Source organism: Notolabrus celidotus, chromosome 13 (assembly GCF_009762535.1).
Source record: "Notolabrus celidotus isolate fNotCel1 chromosome 13, fNotCel1.pri, whole genome shotgun sequence".
In the NCBI taxonomy this organism is placed as follows: Eukaryota; Metazoa; Chordata; class Actinopteri; order Labriformes; family Labridae; genus Notolabrus; species Notolabrus celidotus.
The window spans coordinates 14,738,819-14,758,702 of NC_048284.1; the positions used below are offsets into that span (position 1 = coordinate 14,738,819).

The 19,884-nt window shown below is 40.4% G+C and overlaps 1 protein-coding gene across 3 annotated transcripts in view; it reads right to left on the reverse strand.

Moving 5' to 3' along the window:
- Positions 1-1,906: 1,906 nt before the first annotated feature.
- rps6kc1 (ribosomal protein S6 kinase polypeptide 1) overlaps positions 1,907-19,884 on the reverse strand; it is a 29,855-nt gene continuing 11,877 nt past the window's right edge. Inside the window, exons 12-17 of one of the 3 annotated variants that reach the window (XR_004633560.1) lie at positions 16,488-18,113; positions 14,025-14,114; positions 6,940-7,022; positions 5,168-5,263; positions 2,011-3,600; positions 1,907-1,977 (exon numbers count right to left, since the gene is read on the reverse strand). Coding sequence is in view for 2 of the 3 variants with exons in the window: in XM_034699795.1 (XP_034555686.1) it covers positions 3,499-3,600; positions 5,168-5,263; positions 6,940-7,022; positions 14,025-14,114; positions 16,488-18,113 (1,997 nt within the window). In the remaining variant the exon portion in view is untranslated. Of the gene's footprint in view, positions 3,601-5,167; positions 5,264-6,939; positions 7,023-12,328; positions 12,638-14,024; positions 14,115-16,487; positions 18,114-19,884 lie in introns of those variants that run through there. The other 2 variants (XM_034699795.1, XM_034699796.1) reach the window with 2 other exon arrangements.

Below are 19,884 nucleotides of genomic sequence, written 5' to 3' on the forward strand. Positions count from 1 at the left end.
AATCTTACGAAAGTTAAACTCTATTTTTTTCATATGAAACTTCTTGGACACTGTTCAGTTTCATGTGGATTATAACGCATGAGCAGGCTGATGTTTTTACTTGACCATGACTTGAAGTGTCAAGTTGAATATTAATGCATACTGAAAGGAGGGTAATACAGTTCCACTGCCCTCAAAGCGCTACTTTACCTTCAAGTCTCATGAACTTTTTTGTTCTTGCAGAATAATTTATTTATTAATCAATAAAATCATCTTTGAATCAATATTTTGTGACAATTGGTCCATGTTTTTAGTTGAAAGCCAGGTAATCAGATGTGTCAAAAGTATTCACATTCATTACTCAAGTAGAAGTATAGATACTAGGGTTTAAAAAGACTTCTGTAGAAGTTGAAGTATCAACTCAAGCTTTTTACTCAAGTAAAAGTGTAAAAGTTCTGGTTTCAGAACTACTTAAAGTATAAAAGTAAAAGTAATGTAAGGGGGAAAAATGCCATTAAGGACAAAAGCTTAGGCTGCACCACAGGGGCCTATAGTGCACTACCCCACCTCCCCAAAATAACATGTTTTTAAAGGCCATAATGACTATAATGTTATATTAACATAATGTTGAAATATTTGGGTTGCACCTGTTTCAGCCGCATTTATGCCCATTGAAAATTAATGCATTTTTGTACAATGCAAATACATTAAAGAACCATATACAGTATGTGTACTACTGAGCATTAACTTGTTTCATGGAGTGGAAGATATGATGACTCGTTGCCTATAAGTATTGTAATGGCTCAAAAAAGTCAAACTTCACAGATTTGTTATCAATAGCCTTTATTGGAATGTAAATGTACATAAATGTTGTTTTTTTTTAAAAGATGACACGCTGGAATGAAAACAAGCCAGAATGAAATAAGAGTAATGAGGCTATTTTTAAAATGTAAGGAGTAGAAAGTACAGATAATTGCGTGAAAATGTAAGGAGTAGAAGTAAATAGTCGGCTGAAAAATAATTACTCCAGTAAAGTATAAATACCCCAAATTTCTACTTAAGTAAGGTAACAAAGTATTTGTACTTTCTTACTTGACACCTCTGCAGGTAACAAATGGGATGATCTACAGTGAATGCGTGGTTATGCAAATTATAATCCCTTCACAGTGAGGCAAAACACATTTCAGGTCCTGCTCAGGTTAGTAATTTACATAACCACCTGTTCACTATGCATTATCCCTTACTTAACCGCTCTAGAGCCGTAAAATGTACAAAACCACTACCCACTGTTATGTGCCTGTCTATTTTGGGGCATGGTTTTCTAGTTGAATCAACAAATTCCTTTTATTCTGACAGTAACTGGTATTTATGCAAAGCTAGGCTAACTGGTTGAAAACTGTTAAAACAATTTTCTCATCACACCCTTGGCAAGAGATTAAATGAGAAAAACTCCCAAAACCAGTTTTAAACTGTTAAATGTTGTCACTTTATAGTTTTGCCAAAGTTATCAACCTCAGGTTTGCTTAGAATTACATGTTTTTGTTTTTATGATTTTAATTTTAATTTAGCTCAGCTTAATCACTTTACCTGAGTGAGCCTGGACAAAACCTCCTTCCCCATTTAATCAGGTTTAATCAAGACATCTGTAATAGCTATGTTATTATAGTAAAATCTGTGCTCCATGTGTATCAATAAATGCTTTGTCTGTGTGTGTGCGTGTGTGTGTGCGTGTGTGCGTGTGTGTGTGTGCATGTGTATGTGTGTGTGATCGCGTGCCTCAGTGCTGGCTCGCTTTACTGTCAGTGAGACACTCATCAGGGGTGACAGGGGCTTTCTAGGAGTATCATCAGTCCTCTCGATAAGAGGGGCTATAGCCTCAGAAAAAACACACTCAACTCTGTGTGTAAAAAACACACATCACTACATGTTCTCGTCCAGGTATGTTTATTGTTATCCAGAGTGATTGACAGACCTGTATGGACACGGAGCCAGCAGAGACTGGAGAGTAAGCGTTCATTAAAAGATTTAAACCCTGATCTCACTGCAATGTTTGTCTGACAAAAAGGGAGTTAATGGTTGGAATATGGACTTTGTTAATTTACATTATCAGTCAGTTAACATCAGTGTGAAGTGAAACAGAGAGCAGCGTTTACAGAGGAGTGATTATCCATGTGATGTTAGACAAATGTAGGAACATGTTTGATATGAGCTCCAGTCACTCTCGCAAGTCTCATCCCATTATACAAGTAATGATATATGGCATTAAATGTCACCACTGAAGTGTTTTACCATATCACTCATTATAGTCATTATAGATATTATAAAATCATCAATTTGATCTTCATGGCAAGTTAGAGGATGTATTACTAAGAAAGAAAATGCACAAAGGATTTGATTGATGAGGCAGTGAGTGATTGACAGGTTGGACGTAAAGCCTGGAGACCTGGGTGGAGCTTTCTCTCAGCACATCTTGTAAAAGTCCTATTTACAATTACACTTCATCACACATTATTTATTGTTGAATAGATTTTGACATAGTTTTTTAAGTATTTTACATAAATCATGTTCTTTCATGCTGCAAATTCAGTGCTCTGATATTCATAAAAACAACTTAATTCATTAAAAGGGCTGGTTTCAAATGTGCAGTCTAAGCATTCTCGTTCCTTATTCTTTTTTTAATCAATGGATATAACACACCGTCATTGAAAACACCAATGATATTGATGCCCATCTCTCTTCCCAGATAGGATTTTTTGAAAATAAGCACTAAATCAAACTTGTTATAACTTAATTCTTCACTTGAAAAAAGGTACTCCAGCTTATTCCCCTTGCATAGTGTCCATCTCTATTACTAAATGCGGGCTGTTTACCAAAAAAGCAGCCCAACTTTGACCGCGTTGTAGTATTAATCCTATGTTTCTAGATCAGAGCATCAAGCTCTCATAAATAAAAGGCTTGGCTAATCTCAGTGGGCTCTGTGAGGAATGATATAAGTGTTATAGGTAGAAACTAACTGAGTGTATTGCACATGGATCTACAAAAGGGGACAGAAATCTGTCAGTTTAATGCTAAGCATGCAATAATTAATCAATGTATGTATGCATGAAAAAATAACTCACATGTCAGCCCTCACTCTCAGTTGTGTCATTTTGGCTCACAGCTAATGTATAAGGAGTGTTAAAGCAACAATGCTGTAGTGGATCATCACTCAGTACCAGCACGAACTGTGCGAATTATTGCACCACATGTTGTTAAGTGTTCCCTGCTCAAAACAAAAAAAAAGAAAAGTTTCACTGTAAACTTGTGAGAATAAAAAAAGTAGCATTTTTACAAGGAAGGTAACACTGCTTCTTGGCAAAGTCTGTACAAATCAAAAAATCAACTGGGGACTGTATGGCAGCGCAAAAAAATTGAGATGCATCTGTTTTAAGTTGGATCTGTTTAGCCGTCCCTTCTGAAAGGAGTTCATCCAGGGCATCAGTGCAAGTCTGGTTTCTGCAGTCCCAAAATGCATAGCGTCTATTTGGGCCACTCTATTTTGGCAAAGAAAGGGTGGGCTTTGATATCGTCCACACCTCCGACACCTGCCCCCAGTCTCTCCATTGGGTTGAACTGGAGCAACTGTAGGAGAGGAGGAGATACAGATGAACACACTTTAATAACATAATATAGCAGGTGTTAAAAAAGCAACTTAAAAAGCAGTTATCAGATCAAATAAAGTACAGTTCACAAAAAAATAAGAGATGCTTAAGTGTCCAAAGGCCACTCTGTCACAGCAATCGATAGAAACAATGTTAAAAAACTCATCTATTGGTTAGTGTTGAAATTGAAATGGTCATGTCTTATAAATACTTAGGCATTCTGCTTGATGTGAACCTATACTGTAAACTACACATTGATAAACTTGTATCGAAGTCGAAGCTGAAATTGGGCTTCTTTTTTAGAAATAAATTGTGTTTTTAATTGAAAGTCAGAAAACATTTGATCACCACGACTTTTTTTACCCTTGTTGGACTATGGAGACGTGCTTTTTATGAATGCTCCTGATCAGTTTTTAAAGAAATTAGATACTGTATATCACTGTGCTTTGCCTTTTATTACCGGTTGCATCTATCAGGTACATCACTGTTCCTTATACGCTGTCGAACACAGTCCATCTTTGTATGGTCGTGGACTCTCTCACTGGCTGATTTTTATTTATATACCTATTCTTGGACTTCTCCCTACATATTTGTGTGTACACATGTGTAGAAACCTCAGCCGATATGGCCTGCGCTCTCTGGACATCATACAGTTGCAGGTCCTGAGAGTCAGACCTGAACTGGGCAAAAAGGCTTTTAAAATTTCAGCCCCGTTTACTCGGAATGATGTGCAGAAGGACTTGAAACTGGCACATCTTGTAACTCTGGGGGAATTCAAGTCAATCATAAAAGACAGAGAAACAGGCTCCATTGGATGTTGTGATTGCACTGTGTAACCTGTGGCCGTGTTGTTTTGTGTGCTTGTTGTGTGTTGTAACCTATTTTGTGCTGCTGTCTTGACCAGGTCACTCTTGAAAAAGAGGTTTTAAATCTCAATGAGTCTCTTACCTGGTTAAATAAAGAAAGAAAAAAGAAGAAGTGTTTAAGGTACGGTCCAGTTATTTTTGATCTTTTCTTTTCCACTCTCTTTTTGGTGTCTGTTTGCGTCAGCCACTGAAGCAGCTGAAGCCTTCCTGCTATTTAGCCATTAGTCATGATTTACCCACTGGAAAAAACCTGCCAACAGCTGTATTTCAAATACCACATAGATACATTTCTATGAACTTTGTCTTGTTGGAATTACTCTGGTATTAACAAACCAGTGTGAGTTGGAGATAACAGGCAGCAAACTGCTGAGGAAACTGAACCCAGAGCGGCTGCCAGGACTAGACCTCCTGTATGGAGTCTGTGCTCAAACTGCTGAGCTAAACTCACCTGATCCCCTCGAAACATGACGCCTTGATTGAAGCAGTGAATGTTTAAAAGTCATGTTCACATTGCTCCAAAGAATAAATTGTAAATAGAGAGTAATTTAGGTGAAGAAAATACTGATTTTAAAGGGCCTCTCCTTTCTTAAACTGACCAGTAATTAGTCAAACTCTGTGCATGAACTGACTGTTACAATATTTAAAAAAATACAAGCTAGCAGTGACACACTCAGCTCTCACCTGCTCCAGCAGAGACCTGCCCTCCTCTGAAACAGACTCGGGGATATTGAGAGCGGTGTGGCGACCGATTCCTGCTGGATGGCACCGCAGCAGAGACTATACACAGAGGAAGGAGGGGGGTGGAAAGAACAGATAACTATCAATCAAAACACAGAAAAAAGCCTGAACTGAAGTCACAGATACACTGACACCCGCAGGGGCCTGTGGGTCACTGTGGGAGCACCAGGATTGCACAAATAGGAGGAGACCAAAGGGCCAGAGCACCTGAAACAACACTGATCACATCAACCACAACAAGGTCGTGATTGAACTGCAGTCGCTCTTTCTTGGAACAGAGAGAATGAAATGTTTTTGACATTGTTTATAACAAGCTACTTTATTGGGAAGGGCCTAAGGGTAAAGCAGCAGTTATGACCAGAACATGAGCGGGTCAAATTGTTCATTTAAAGAGGTTGAAAGAAGAAATGAAGCATTCACGTAAAGCCAAAAATAAGATTGAGTAAGGGAGCACAGGACCTGCAAGTGCTTTTACAACCACAGAAAGAAGCCCTATGGTTAAAATAATTGACAATAATGACTGTAATCTTGCGGCATCACATCTTTCAATGCATCTACAACATCAAATCGAAAATGCTGAAGCAGGACGTGTGCAGCATGAGACAGCCGTAAACTGTTTGTTTCAGGGGATCCTGTGTGTGTGTGTTTTTTTTCTCCCATCAGTTAGATCGGTTCTCTCTCTCTCTCTCTCTCTCTCTCTCTCTCTCTCTCCCTCTCTCCCTCTCTCCCTCTCTCCCTCTCTCTCTCCCTCTCTCTCTCTCTCCCTCTCTCCCTCTCTCTCCTGTATGTGCTGCAGGAGTTCTGGCAGTGTTCCTAGCAGCAGTCAAGACTGCTCCAGGCAAGATCTTATCCTGCAAGGATCAAGAGACACTGTGTGTGCCTGCGTGTGTGTATCCTTGCCAGAGCTGTACCCAGGCATAATCATCAAACGAGACATCTGTGTGACTGACTTTTTTTCACAGGTAAGTGGGTGTGTATTGTTCAATATAATACCACTAACCTAACACCCCCAACTCATGTTTTAGGCCACTGATGGGAGACGCTGATATGAAAATATGCCCACTGGCAATCAGTTACAATTTATTCAAATTTAATAGATGATAAAAAAATTGAGGGGACGCTCTGCACCTGCACTGGGTGTCTGTGTGCTAATGTGTGTTTGTCCTTCAAGAGAGCTGTAAGTTATAATTAGCATGCATTTATGTTCATGTATGGCAGCTGAATTTGTATCTGTTGTCTTCCAAACGGAGAGGCAGTCTTAAAAGACGGTCCCCGAAAAACCTGGGTTCCAGCACCTTGAGAGCCGCCCTGCTCCTCACCTTCCAAGCCGACCTCGGAAGCGGCACGCTCAAAGCCCAGCGCTGCTCCAGGAGCCAGCAGAGAGGCCCGGCGAGAGCTGACCCCCTGGCCCAGCAGATGGAGCTCAGGCTGGGGGAGAAAGTCACACCGACACCCCTGGCACTCCCCGAGAACCAGAGTACGAGACGGTAGCCAAGACGCACCTCACACACATATGTACACACACACACAGAAAAAAAAAAAATCGACCAACTCAACCTACTCAGACACACGCAGACACGCGTGCAGACTCACACACACAACCCTGGCACCACCATAAAGAGTGTGAGAGAGCTGAAAGCCAAGACACCTACAGACATCCCACAACACCTTCGCAAAAAAAAGATTTTTTTTTTTTTTCATACTGTTTCACTCACCATGCCTGTCAGGAGCTCAAAAAGGATGGCGCCCAAACTCCACCAATCACATGCTACCGTCTCCTCGCTGATCCCTCCCACCTCTGGAAGAAGAGCAAAAAAAAAACATGGAAGGCAGTTAATTAAACAATAAATTAAAAAGCCTAAAAGAAGAGAAGAGTACAAGGAAGAATAATCAACTTGTAAAAGATGTACAATCATCAAATTTGTATTATTAAAATCATTCACTGCTCATTCACTGCTCTGAGGCTTCACTCTGATGACCACAGGCCCTTACAAGATTACATCAATTGAGTCACCATGCTCTTTAAAACCAAACATTAAACACTGTTTTGTAATGACATCTTGGATAACTTAATGTTTCATTGAATTGACACAATCAATTGAAAATGAGCACAAAAACATGGACACAGTCACACACACACACACACACACACACACACACACACACACACACAAACAAGTGTGTGTCTCATAAAAGGGTGATTTGCATAATAAAAAAGCAGTTAAATTGAGGAAACCGTCTGCTGCAACTTCACACCATCTGCATGACCTGACCTCGAACGCAAACACACACTCATACAATACACACACACATGCACACACACACACGACACACACCAAGAAATGGAAAGCAGGAAGAACGGAGAACATTTTGTTCAGATTGTCTTAACCCACAGAACTAACTTCATACCAACGCTAACGTCTGTAAAAGAAAACTGCATCACAGACGAGCGCTTCAGATGATTATTGTTATTGATACAACTACTCATTATTTTATCAGAAAAAAACATGAATTAAGATCTTTGGAGTACAAACAAGTATTCACATTCATGGTTTGTGATGCTGAACCCTCCTGTTAAGTTGCGGGTCAAATTGACCCTTTTTAAAGTCTATTTTAGGCAATATATGCCTTCCAAACCAGCTAAATGCAGCATAAAAATCTGGGCAGCATGTGACAGAAGAGGTGTCTTGTTAATACTACATCTACATCACTTCATAAAATTAAAAACAAAAAAAAAATTAAAATAAAATAAACAAAAATCTAAGGCATTTAAAACTATTGTATTTATATTTAGGGCTTTCCAATGTACATTCAAAAATTAGATTAAAACAAATGTGTATTAGGATTTTTTTGGGTTCTGACACTTTTGGATAATTGAATATGCCCCAGGTCAAATTGACCCAAGAACATTATTGCTGTTCCAGAGAAATGAACATAATAGGAGGGTTGATATAAGTCTTATATACACAGAACTTTTGGGCAATGTTGACTTATCTTGAATCCGCAAAAGTAATTGAGTGCTCTGTAAATTTTAAAACTGTTAAATTTGGTGGTTTTAAATATTGGGGAAATAAAAGCAGCAAAACTTATCTTGAAAGAAAAGTTGTGCTTGTTGTTGTTTATCAAAATTGAACATATTATTGCCACCATACAATGGACCCAGGTACGTTGTTCTGTGTTATGCCTTGGTGGCGAGAACAAATTGAAATCTTTACAAAAAAAACTGACGATTTTTTGTACATCTCCCTAAAAGAACCTTTTTAAAAAAATGTTCTTAAACTTAAAGAAAAAAATCACATTTCAAGACGTGAAAAGCAAAGTGAGAGTTAAATCCAAAAAAATGTAAAAACAACAAAGACTCAATCTTAACCCTAACCCTTTGATCTGTGAGATCGAAGAGCATCAAAGATGAGAATAGAACACAGATGTGACACCTCACTTCATTAAAGTAAGATTCACAAAGTAAGAGTGATACTAATTTGCTGAAGTCAAAAGTGAATGTGTGAGAGAGAGAGAGAGAGAGAGAGAGAGAGTGCATCCGTGTGTGCTGCTAGCATCACTGGGCACCAGATGGCCTCTTGTGCCGCCCAGCTTCCCTCTGCTCTGCTCTCTCCAGAGGGGCCGGGACCCCGAGGTCACGGCTGTGTGTGCCCAGAGACCAGGCTCCTCAGCTGGGGGAGCGAAAGAGACAAAGACCCCCTCGTCTCCTGGAGGCTGCGGGGACCTCCAGGGGCCTGCGCGGCTCTCTTGCAGCAGAGGTTAGTGAGGGCTATGATACGACTTCTATACACGTATACACACACACTCACAGACACAAAATGCACACACACACACACACACACACACACACACCAACAGGCACAGCCAACTGAGCAACCAGTCTTCAGGGCTCCCTAGGATGACTGTTTTGACAGCCAAGGAGAGAAGATCGTCATTGAACGGACTAGTGATACCTGCGTAGTTATGAGCTGGAGGGGAAATACTGGACACACACATACACACACACACACAATCGCACACGTCTCAGAGCAAGGTCGATGTCATCACAATGGATTAATGTCTAAGGAGCTGCAGGGAGAGTACAGTGGAGCTGGCTACACTTACCGCTCTGTCAGAGCGAGGCAGGGAGAAGAGGAGACAGAGAGGAAGTGGACGAGAAGGGAGAATTAACTGCGTCCAGAGGCCATGGGTCATTCAAACCTTCCCTGTTACACTGTGCGATGTGTAAAACTTTCAAATCGAGCCACACCTTCACGAGCATATTCTTCTTGAAAAGCAAATCATAAAACTTTACAACCCGTAATGTCAGTTAGAAGAAAACAAGAGGATACCGAGGAGAACAGATACGCTGCTATAACAACACACTGTGTTCACCTTGTGGCCTCCTCTTGTTCCCTTCCCCTCGACAATGCAGTTCCCCCCTGCTATGTATCTTGATCATACTCCATCTCCTCTCTCCTGGGGGCCATAAGGAACTTTCTCTCTTCTCCTCTTAGACTTACTTCCCTAAAAACTTAACTGAGAGTCATTGTCAAAAGAGGAAGTAGAGGGAGCGCAGGTAGGAAGTAAGAAAGGATCAGTGTTTGATGTTCTTAGACTGTGTGTGTGTGTCTTATGAGCGGGAGAGGCTCTGTTACTTTAACCAAATAAGTCATTCATTAAAAAAACAGCTTTAACAACTCTATGACTCATCTTCAGTCAAATACATGAGAAATGATAAATCAGAAAAACTGATTTATTCCCGTTACTCTTATTCAAACGGATGAGATGACAGCCTCATGTCCAAAAGGAGAACTACACGTTATCTTCCATTACATCTTCCTGTGGCTGCAGGTAAAAAGAACAATAACAAAGGGTGAAAAAAAACCACTGTGGGTATAATGATGGAGTTCTCAGTAAATGGCTTGTTACCCCAGAGAGGAAGAATATACTGAATTTCCTCTTTCTTAGACACTGAAGACAATTGGTTTTGTCCTGGCTTCCCTCTCAACTTAACAATAAACAATTTCCCTTTCCCTTTAAATTATGTTGCGTCACATGGACATGTTTTTTTTTCTGGTTAATAAGCATAAACACAAGCCATCTGATGTTTATGTATAATGACGAAATGGTGAAAAGTAAATAAGCCGAAGTGCAGAATAAATAGAATAATACCCAGCTGCTGTACTTTCCGAGTCCACTCCCGTGTTTTTTTGTGGGTGTGAATGTGTGCGTTTCAAAAACATGTTTCCCTCCTTCTTACACACACACACACTCACACAGACACACACTCACGCACATACGGTCACAGCAGGCCCCCTGCTAGCTTTCTGGCAAACAGTCATAAATCTGTCATCAGGAATGAAGCCATCGCTAGAGCTGACCCTGTCTGGATAAACAGCAATACATAACAAGGGCAGGAGAGACGCACACTCACTAACCTCTGAGTTGGCGTGTGTGTGTGTGTGTGTGTGTGTGTGTGTGTGTGCACAAGCACATACATCCATAGATACTTAAGGTACTTCAGGTAAGAGTTTTTGCAAGTTTTTAGAATATGAGAGCTAAGAGATAATGTGTGATGTTACTTTGTTATATTTGTAAAACAGAGTTTAAGATAAAAACAGAAGAAGGTTGAAATAAGAGACACAGGGAAAAGAGAGAAAGCTGTCAGTGGCGGAGAAGGACTATGGATGTGTGAATGGCTCTGCTGCTCAACTACAGCATAACACACCCCCTGCTGGAGATTATTCATATTACATGCATTGAGCCACATGGGCTCAACAGTCATTTAACTAACAAGACCTTTAACAACTGGGCTGAGGTCAGTTTGGTTCCACTTCATTTTATGAGAGGTGCTGACCTTTTCCCCCTATTCATACTGCAAATCTTTTACTGTGAAAAGAACTACAAATACTTTTAAGAGGGGCTCACTTTGATCAGCACTTATCATGTTACTGAAAGAGCTCTGCTGTGATGATCTTGATCATCTCAGAAGATAGTATAAAGGACATTTGTTAGAATTTTATTTTAAAGCTCGCCGCCCGAAACTAATCTCTTTTTTGATGAAGTTATATTTTTGGGCTTTTTACCTTTATTTATTTAGGACAGCTGAAGAGAGACAGGAAATGTGGGGAGGGAGTGGGGGAAGACATGCAGGAGATAGTCGCAGCCGAGAATCGAACCGGTGACCCCTGCAACAAGGACTGTTCTGTATATATATTTTTTTATTTAACCTTTATTTAACCAGATGAGTCCCATTAAGATCAAGACCTCATTTACAAGGGCGACCTGGCCAAGAGGTCAGCAGCACACATCAAAATATAGCACAACTCAACAACATGGGGCATATATACAGACAGTATGTAGAAGCAATCAATAATAATTTAAAAGTGCAACTTATTTTCAATTTAAGTGCAATTTGTGATTACAAAACAGCATTTAAAAACACAGGCACTGTTCTGGGGTCTGTCTTTCATTTAAGATGGACCCAAAGGCGTCAAGTGTATGTGGGGCGCTTAGACCGCTAGGCCACCAGTGCCCCCCGAAACTAAACTTGTCACAAGCAGACATCATGGCCAACAATAGTTGTTCTTTTATTTGACTTTAAGAAAAAGAACACTGGATGTGATGGATGATTTATGACATTTTTTATATGCACAAATTCTGTAGTCATTTGTCATTTAAAAAAAAAATCAGCTTTAAGTTTCTAAAATCTGTAAATGTGTGAAGTTTTCTTCCATTTAAAGCTGATATTCTTTCAGTTTTTGACAGTATAATTAAATTAAGGCACTTTTGAAAAATAGGGAACATTTTTGATACTTGAAATAGTAACTTGTCAAAGCCACAACTATAACTTCTATTGCTGTGACGAGTAGGAGGAAAGATACAGTAAGCTTTTTGAAGATCCTACTCGTAAAGAAATAAATCAGTGTTAGTTTTATTTTGAAAGAGCCTTCTGTTTACGTATTGCTATCTACAAAAATACCACCCGCACTTTATGATGGTTGTCTCTCGCTGCTTACATTAAAATAATCACATTAATTTCACATAATTCAAGAGGTAAACATGTCTCATCTTTACATGTGTATATTCAGCAAGGCTTTATTTCTTCATCTCTGGGTGATCTGCTGCCCACTGTATACCTTCATCTGCTTATATTTCTGTTAGCAGGCTTTCAGACAGGCTGCTACTAAGAGAATAAAAAAATGCACACTTTGGATATTAGATAGAGCATTTGTTGCTTTCAGATTTATTACAGTGGTGGCATACTGTATGTTCCAGTCACAAGGAGGATTTAAATCTGAAGTGACCTTCCTGGCTTGAGAGAGACGATGAATATGAGTGAATAGCTTAATCAGAGTGTGTGGGAGGAGTGAATGGGTGCGAGGGTCATCCTGTACGTCTCAGAGTGTTTTCATCTTGTAGTTCTCCACCCTGCATATTTAAGAAAATTCATAATTGAGCCTCTATAATGCAACCAAGGAGCCCAAGTGTGAAGCCTGATACTTACAGCAGCTTCATACTGGAAACTGTACCCTGCCTATAGATGTAAAACACATGCCCCATACACACAGAAGTGCTAAATGGGGACATGGTGCTGTAGTCTAGCAGCAGTTTGTTTTCGGCAGCTTGTAAACAGCATGCCAGAGCTGCCACAAGCCTGCTGGGGGCAACACGAGGGGTTATTGCACCACCAGCTAACTCCTGCACAGCAGCACACTCTAGAGGACAATCAGAGAACTATGAAGAGATGCAGTTTCCCCAAAACTGGGCCTGCGGGCATCTAGAAGTGGTTTATCTGACTGCAATTAAAGACAAAGTTTACAAAGACTTTAACAGATACATTTCTGTGTCTCATAGTCAACAAGAATAAACAGTTTCTGTGAGTGTTTTGTGCACACTTGGGGATGGGTACTGAATTTGGTCGGTACTACCGAGTACCGATTCACGTAAAATCAAACGGTACCATGTTTCAGTACCTAAACGCATCCTTGTGACTGTGAGGGAGTGGAAGAATAGGTGATTTTCCATACTTTTGCCTTGTAATAAAGTTCAAGACTGATCGGGTGGACGTCTCTGCTCTCTGCATCTCCGCGGGAGCTCGCCAAACGGAGCCTGCAGCTGACAGGCACGAGCACTCACCGCGAGGCAGAGCTGCAGGAGGATTAAGTTGAGACCACGGACTCTCTTGCTCCGACTACCTGCCCTGTTTATAAAAGTTCCTGTGTGCGTGACTGCCCAACAAGTAAGTTGTGTGTCCTGTTATTATAAAGAGACGGAGAACTGACTCCTTCCCATCTGTAGGCATTCATATGTGTTAATTAATAAACTCCTGAAAAAGCAATAAGATGCCACGAGTACGTGTCAGCTAATATATCTAATCACCTACATAATCCTGTCTCTGTTCATTTCATGTTAAATGAAACAAATATGTTAAATTGGATTTTTTTTAGATTTTATTAAACAAATTAACATTTATTACCACATAAACACACATCAGTACTGAAAATTGGTACCATTGAGTACCGGTACTGATTCCCAGGTACCGGGCATCGGTACCGTATTGGTTCAAATGTGAAAGGTACCCATCCCTACGCACACTTGGATTGTTTAGTCATGCCTGATTATTAGTGAGGGTTTTTGTAACCATGGGAAAGTGGCCTACTTATGGCCCTGCATGCCTGCATAGCATTAACCCCACATAAACCTCCTTACTGACACAAATACACACTTACAAAAGAAGGCTCCTTGATTATAAGCATAGAATTAGTGCATCAGTGAAATCAGACAGTGTATTATATAGCATGTATTTGTGTCTCACCTGGTGCACAGTACATATTGGCGATGGCCTCTTTATCATACGAATCCTCCACGTCGCTCCAGCTGCAGAAGTATGTAAGCTGAACATGACCTAAGGAGACAAGAAGCGACAGAAAGTGTTCAACTTCAAATGTGATAATCTTATCCTCCTCCTCCTCTCGCAGTCAAGTGTCACTCAGACTCCACCACTTCTCAAACTGTTTGCTCACCTTTCTTCCTCCGTTCCTTTCCGCCTCTCCACATCCCCCTGCAAGCTTTTCAAGCCCCACCGATTACTCCTGTTTAGCGGCTACCCGTTAACGCTATCATTAGAACTAATGGTGTCATTAGGTAGCTGTGGCCATTAGCCCAGGCTAGCCAGACTGATGCACCACACTACGCTGTTGATGGGCCCTTTAGAACAATAATTACCGCCGGGGAGACGAAAACAGCCACTCAGCTAATTAGACGCTTGTTGATAACGCGGCGGGGAGAGATGATTGTGAGACGACAAAAGAAGAAGTTGAGAGGGGGGAATCTGTGACCTCCTGGTACAACAACACTTTTGCTTCTGGAGGAGCCTTCGTTTGAGTGCTTTACATCACGGTTGACTGACAGAGACGGTACAGCAGTCAGAATCTAGATTTCTCCCGAAAGGAATAAGCAGAACAATGACTCCATCATTTTGGAGGAAAAAAATGACAACTTCATAACACTAGTCTCAGAGGAAGTGGAATTACTGTGGTTTTTTTTAAGATAAAGTCCTTCAGAAACATGTCTGTAAAGACTGTTAGTCGTTCAAAATACTGTCTATTACGCTGTAATAATTTTACTGCTTCATCATTCTTGTTCACAGCATAAGTCTACTATGTTATGTTGCTTAATAGATCCACTAGACTCCATTAGATTTACCTAAACTATCTTATTTCTTGTTCCTCTGCTCTATTAAACATATTTCAAAATATCTGTTAATATCTGAGAGGAGCTGACCGAGATATTGAGACTTTTAAACGTAAACTAAAAATGTATTTATTAGTCTGGCTTTTATGTAGGGTTTAACAATTTTATTACTTACCCTTTACTGTAATATTGATTTAAATCTATTTATTATGTAACTAATTTTAACTGTTATCTTTTTCTATTTTTATTTATTCATTCATTTATTTATGTTTATTTGTTAACTCAGTTTTATTGATATTTTTAGCCTTAGTTTTATTTTCAACTCTTATCCTTACCCTTTTTTAATCTATTTATTTTAACTATTTTTATTCTTAATTTCGATGCTTTAACTTAAATTAATTACACATTTTATTGTTGATGTGCATTAGTCTTTATTTTATTTGATGTTATTTTAATCTTTATTATTATTATTATTATTATTATTATTATTATTATTATTATTATTATTATTATTTTCTCCTTATATGTCTTGCCATTGTTTAATTTCTGCTTCTTTCTTGTTTTTCAATCACTGTAAAGCACTTTGGGTTGCATTTGATTTGTATGAAAGGTGCTTTATAAATAAGGCTTGATTGATTGATTGAATATCACAGACTGTATGAAACATGGATATATTTTCTTAAGCCTCAGTCATTGTTTGGATTATAAAAAAAAATGTCAGCCCCCGTAAAGTTTGTATGACTGAATAAACAAGCTATATACCAAAAATGTTGTTTAAACCAGACTGTCAACATGTTGAATTTTGCTGTCAAAACTGGCATCTTAATTGGGGACCTAATGGAGATTCCTCCGCTTTTGGACACAGCCTCAAGAGGACACTCAAGGAACTGCAGCATTTAAAAAATTACATCTTTGTTCATATTTTCCACGATGAAGTTATGTCCATAAGATGTATGTTATGTTAGCACTTGCACTGGATGTTTCTATCATGTTTCTTGTAGTGATAAGGAATGATAATTATCTATGCAATGTGTAGGATTGTTATAATGGTATGTGAGGGATTGCAATGCACTAAACCCAGTGCTTTCTATGTGCAAAATTAATATTATTCAATTTGAATGTTTTTTTTTTGTCTTTCTTTCATCCATGGCCTTATTACTTTTTTTAAATGACAATTTTTTTTCTTCCTGATTTTAGTGTTTTTCTTCTGTGTTACCTGTTTTGAAAAACAATAAAAAGTAGACTACAAAAGTACTCTAAAGAAATGTCTCATGCACCATGGATTGACAGGAGTGATGTGTTTGATGTGAGAAAAATAAGTTGTTTAGTCTGTTTAACATTAATATGGTGGCAGCTTTCTGCTGTCAGCTCATATAAAGGTTGTTCTAACATTTCCATAATAATGTTGTATTGCAATGCCGCTCTACTATAGTTATATTATCTTCTCGGTTTGTGAAATCTTGTTCAGGGTTTTTGATTTTGAGATCTATGACACAGATTACATTCTAAAAAAAAATTTCGAATTCAAAGAGGAGTTCTGATCAACAGTGTCATGAGAAAGGCGGTGTTCAAAATGGATTCTAACCTTGGTGGTCGAGCAGGATATTGTTGGGGTTCAGGTCTCGACAGATGATTCCCTCTTGGTGCAGGAAGTCCAGAGCCGTCACCATCTCCCCGGCCCAGCATCGTACAAACTCCTCAGGGATGTGAGCTTGGGATGCAGCCAACGACAGCTCGTCTAGCTCCGCGAACAGCCGTGATACATCTTTATCAAATTCACTTCCGCCTTTCACGCTAACAACTTTTGATGATTCACCACCAAGACCTGGTAAACTCTCAATCACCGCGCTGGCCTCACTCCCGTTTTTGCCGCTGGGCTTTGGTACCAAGTCTTTATTAACGCACATACTGGCATCTAGTTTCTCATTGTGCAAGTCTGTATCAAGGGGGAGGTCGTTATTTTGGCATGCAGGATCAATTCCCATTTTATCAGAGGCCTCTTGTGCGAATGCCAAGCTGCAGTCGTCCCATAGCGAGTTGAAGGGGGAAGATGTAACGCTGGTGTCACAGGTTGCAGACGCTGTACAGAAAGATGAGAGCTCCTGCTCCAGCAGCTGCTCCTCCTCCTCTTCCTCAGGCTGGCTGTGAAGCTGTAAGACATCAGGCTGGACTAATTTCTGAGGAGATGCTGAAGCTTCAAGGCCAAGACACACCCCGGAAGAATCTAACTCCTCCTGCAAGGAGTCTACAGTCCCACTTAATTCAGGCAGGTTAACCAAAAGGTCCGGTGGGTGACCCTCATCCTCCACTACGGCCTCTTTGAATGAAATCACCGGCACTGACTCATTAGAGCCTTTATCGCTAAAGTCAAATCCCCAAAGCTCCGAGCTGTGGCCTTTGACCTCCTGAGCCAGCTCTGGGAGATCCTCATTGACATCTGAGCCCAGGTCAGATGTAGAAAAGACAGAGACCTGCTTAAGAGAGGGACGCCGCTCTCCTGAGTCGAGACAGGTCACCTCGCTTGCGCTGTCTTTGCTGTCGATGCGGAAGAACTCCATTGGCGTGTGCTTAGACTGATCCAAGGATAGAGGTGCAGCAGGGGATGGCAGAGGACTGAAGACTTCACTGTTGTCCTGGCCGTCCCCTCTGTATTGCTCGTTGTCGGCTGTGTTGCCACTTTTGTCGGACGACTCTGTGAAGAAGCCGAGTTCCTGAGAGCTGATGGGAGAAGAGAGGCTGTCGTTGCTGAGTAGCGAGCGGCTGCGTGACGACGTGGTGGTCGTCGTGTTGGGGACCTCCAGCGACAGCATTTCCTGCTCGCTCTTCTCTTCCTCTTTTTCAAGTACGACTGGTTCTACTTTCTCCTGTTCGTACTCATTGCAAAGTGTCAGGTAGCTGTTGGTGCACTCCTCCTCTGAGGTGGCTACAGAGTCTGACTTTGCTCCAAATTTTTCCAAAAGTTTGGATGGAAGAATGCTTTTCCGAGAAGACTTGACAACGTTGTCCTCTCCTTTCTGCAGCCCTGAGATAGAATCAGAACAAGCAAGTGGCCCAGAACCAGAACTGGCTGAACCGACATCCAGCTTTGGTACAGCATGTCGTGGAGAGTGGACAGCTGTTGTGTGGCTCTTCTGGATGAAAGGAATGTCAAAGCTCTCATCTGGACTGGAATCACGCAGGTACTTCCCTATGTGAGACCACAGCTTCCCACCTGAAGATGACACAGACATAGAATCAAAACCGAAGACTAAAGGAAGGTGTGTCTTATATTACAGTACGAAGAGGTAGAAAGAGGGGGGTGGAGGAAGAGGGAGGAATGCAGTTTCTATATTTTCAACACCAATGGTAATAGAACCTCAACTTCAACTTGGTGAGCTTTTGTTTCCATCATTCAAAAACGGCCTGTTAGGGGTTAGAAGCACTTAAAGATGCTGACTGTTTCAACACAAGTCTGAAACTGGTAGAATGAATATTAGAACAGTAAGTATCCCTCAAGCAGCAGCCTCTGGTCTAAAAATATGAGTCCAATTTGGAAGTGCTAAAAACTGCAGTTCATCGAGGATCCGCTTGCATGTGTGGCGGTGTGAAACAGAGTCTGAGCATGGCTATAAAAATGTAAACATACGCGCCATGCTGCTGCGTCTCAGAAACACCGGCATAAAAGTGGAGACAGACGCTGCCAGTGCCTGCTACGAGCAGAACATCAACCCGGTGCTGGTTAAAGCTACTGCCACATAAATGGACCATTTATCGAACGAGGGTCCCGTGGAGCGTTCATTTTTATTGTCTACACCTGCAGTGCACACCATGAAGGGTTGTGTGAGTCGCTGTTGTCTCTACAACCCCTTTCAATACAGCTGTCAGAGAGGTGGTTCCTACAGAAGCAGACTCAAAAGCCTGAATTCTTAACATTGTGACTGTATAATAATAATAATAATAATAATAATAATAATAATACATTTATTTATATAGCACCTTTTAAAAACAGGTTTATTACAGAGTGCAAGACATAGCAAGAGAAAAAAAACACAAAAGCACCTGACAATGTTTACAAGAACTAAAATGAGTTAAGAAAAAGACAATAATAAAAAATGCAGAAATTAAAAAGTTAGTGATGAATTAAGAAGTAAAAGCAGATTTTAAAAAGTGTGTTTTTAAAAGAGATTTAAAAGAGGTCAAGGATGTGACTTGCCTGATCTCCTCCGGCAAAGGCCTGGTCGCCTCTGGTTTTTAACTTTACTCTAGTAAGTTCCAAGTAGGACCTGCCGGAGGATTTCAGTCAGCAGTTGGGGACACACATCCTTAGACACTCTTGTATGTACTCAGGGGCCAGTCCATTAATGGCTTTAAAAGTGAGTGTTAAAATCTTAAAATCAATTCTAAAACCCACAGGCAACCAGTGAAGGGAGGCTAAAATAGGTGTGATGTGTTCCCTTTTCTTGGTGTGTGTGTGTGAGGAGTCTGGCAGCTGCGTTTTGGACTAACTGGAGTTTTGAGAGATTGTGTTTGCTTAAGCAGGTGTAGAGTGAGTTACAATAATCTAATCAGGAAGTGAGGAATGCATGGAAGACAATTTCTAGGTTATGATGTGAAAGGAAGGGCCTGATCTGAGAGATTTTGCGCAGCTGATGGAAACAAGACTGATCTGTGGTTTTGATATGTTGGTTGAAGGTAAGGTGTATGGTGACATTTTCAACTGATATACATAGAAGAACACTACATTAAAATTCTTGCTTAAAATTGTTGCAGTAGCTCTCTCTTTGTTGTTCTTTTTTTCATATCTGTTTAGCTATCTTTGTATTTGGAACCTGTCATGTCTTTTAATGGCTCATTTGTTGGCCATGGACACCAAACTGGCTACGTTTGCAGTGGTGTTTTTACTATTTTTGTTCCTGTTTGTCTCCAGAGATCCTGCGTGTAACTATGGTCGCATTGTTTACATACGAGATCAGCTGTTAGCAGCCCGTAGCATGTCCATGCTA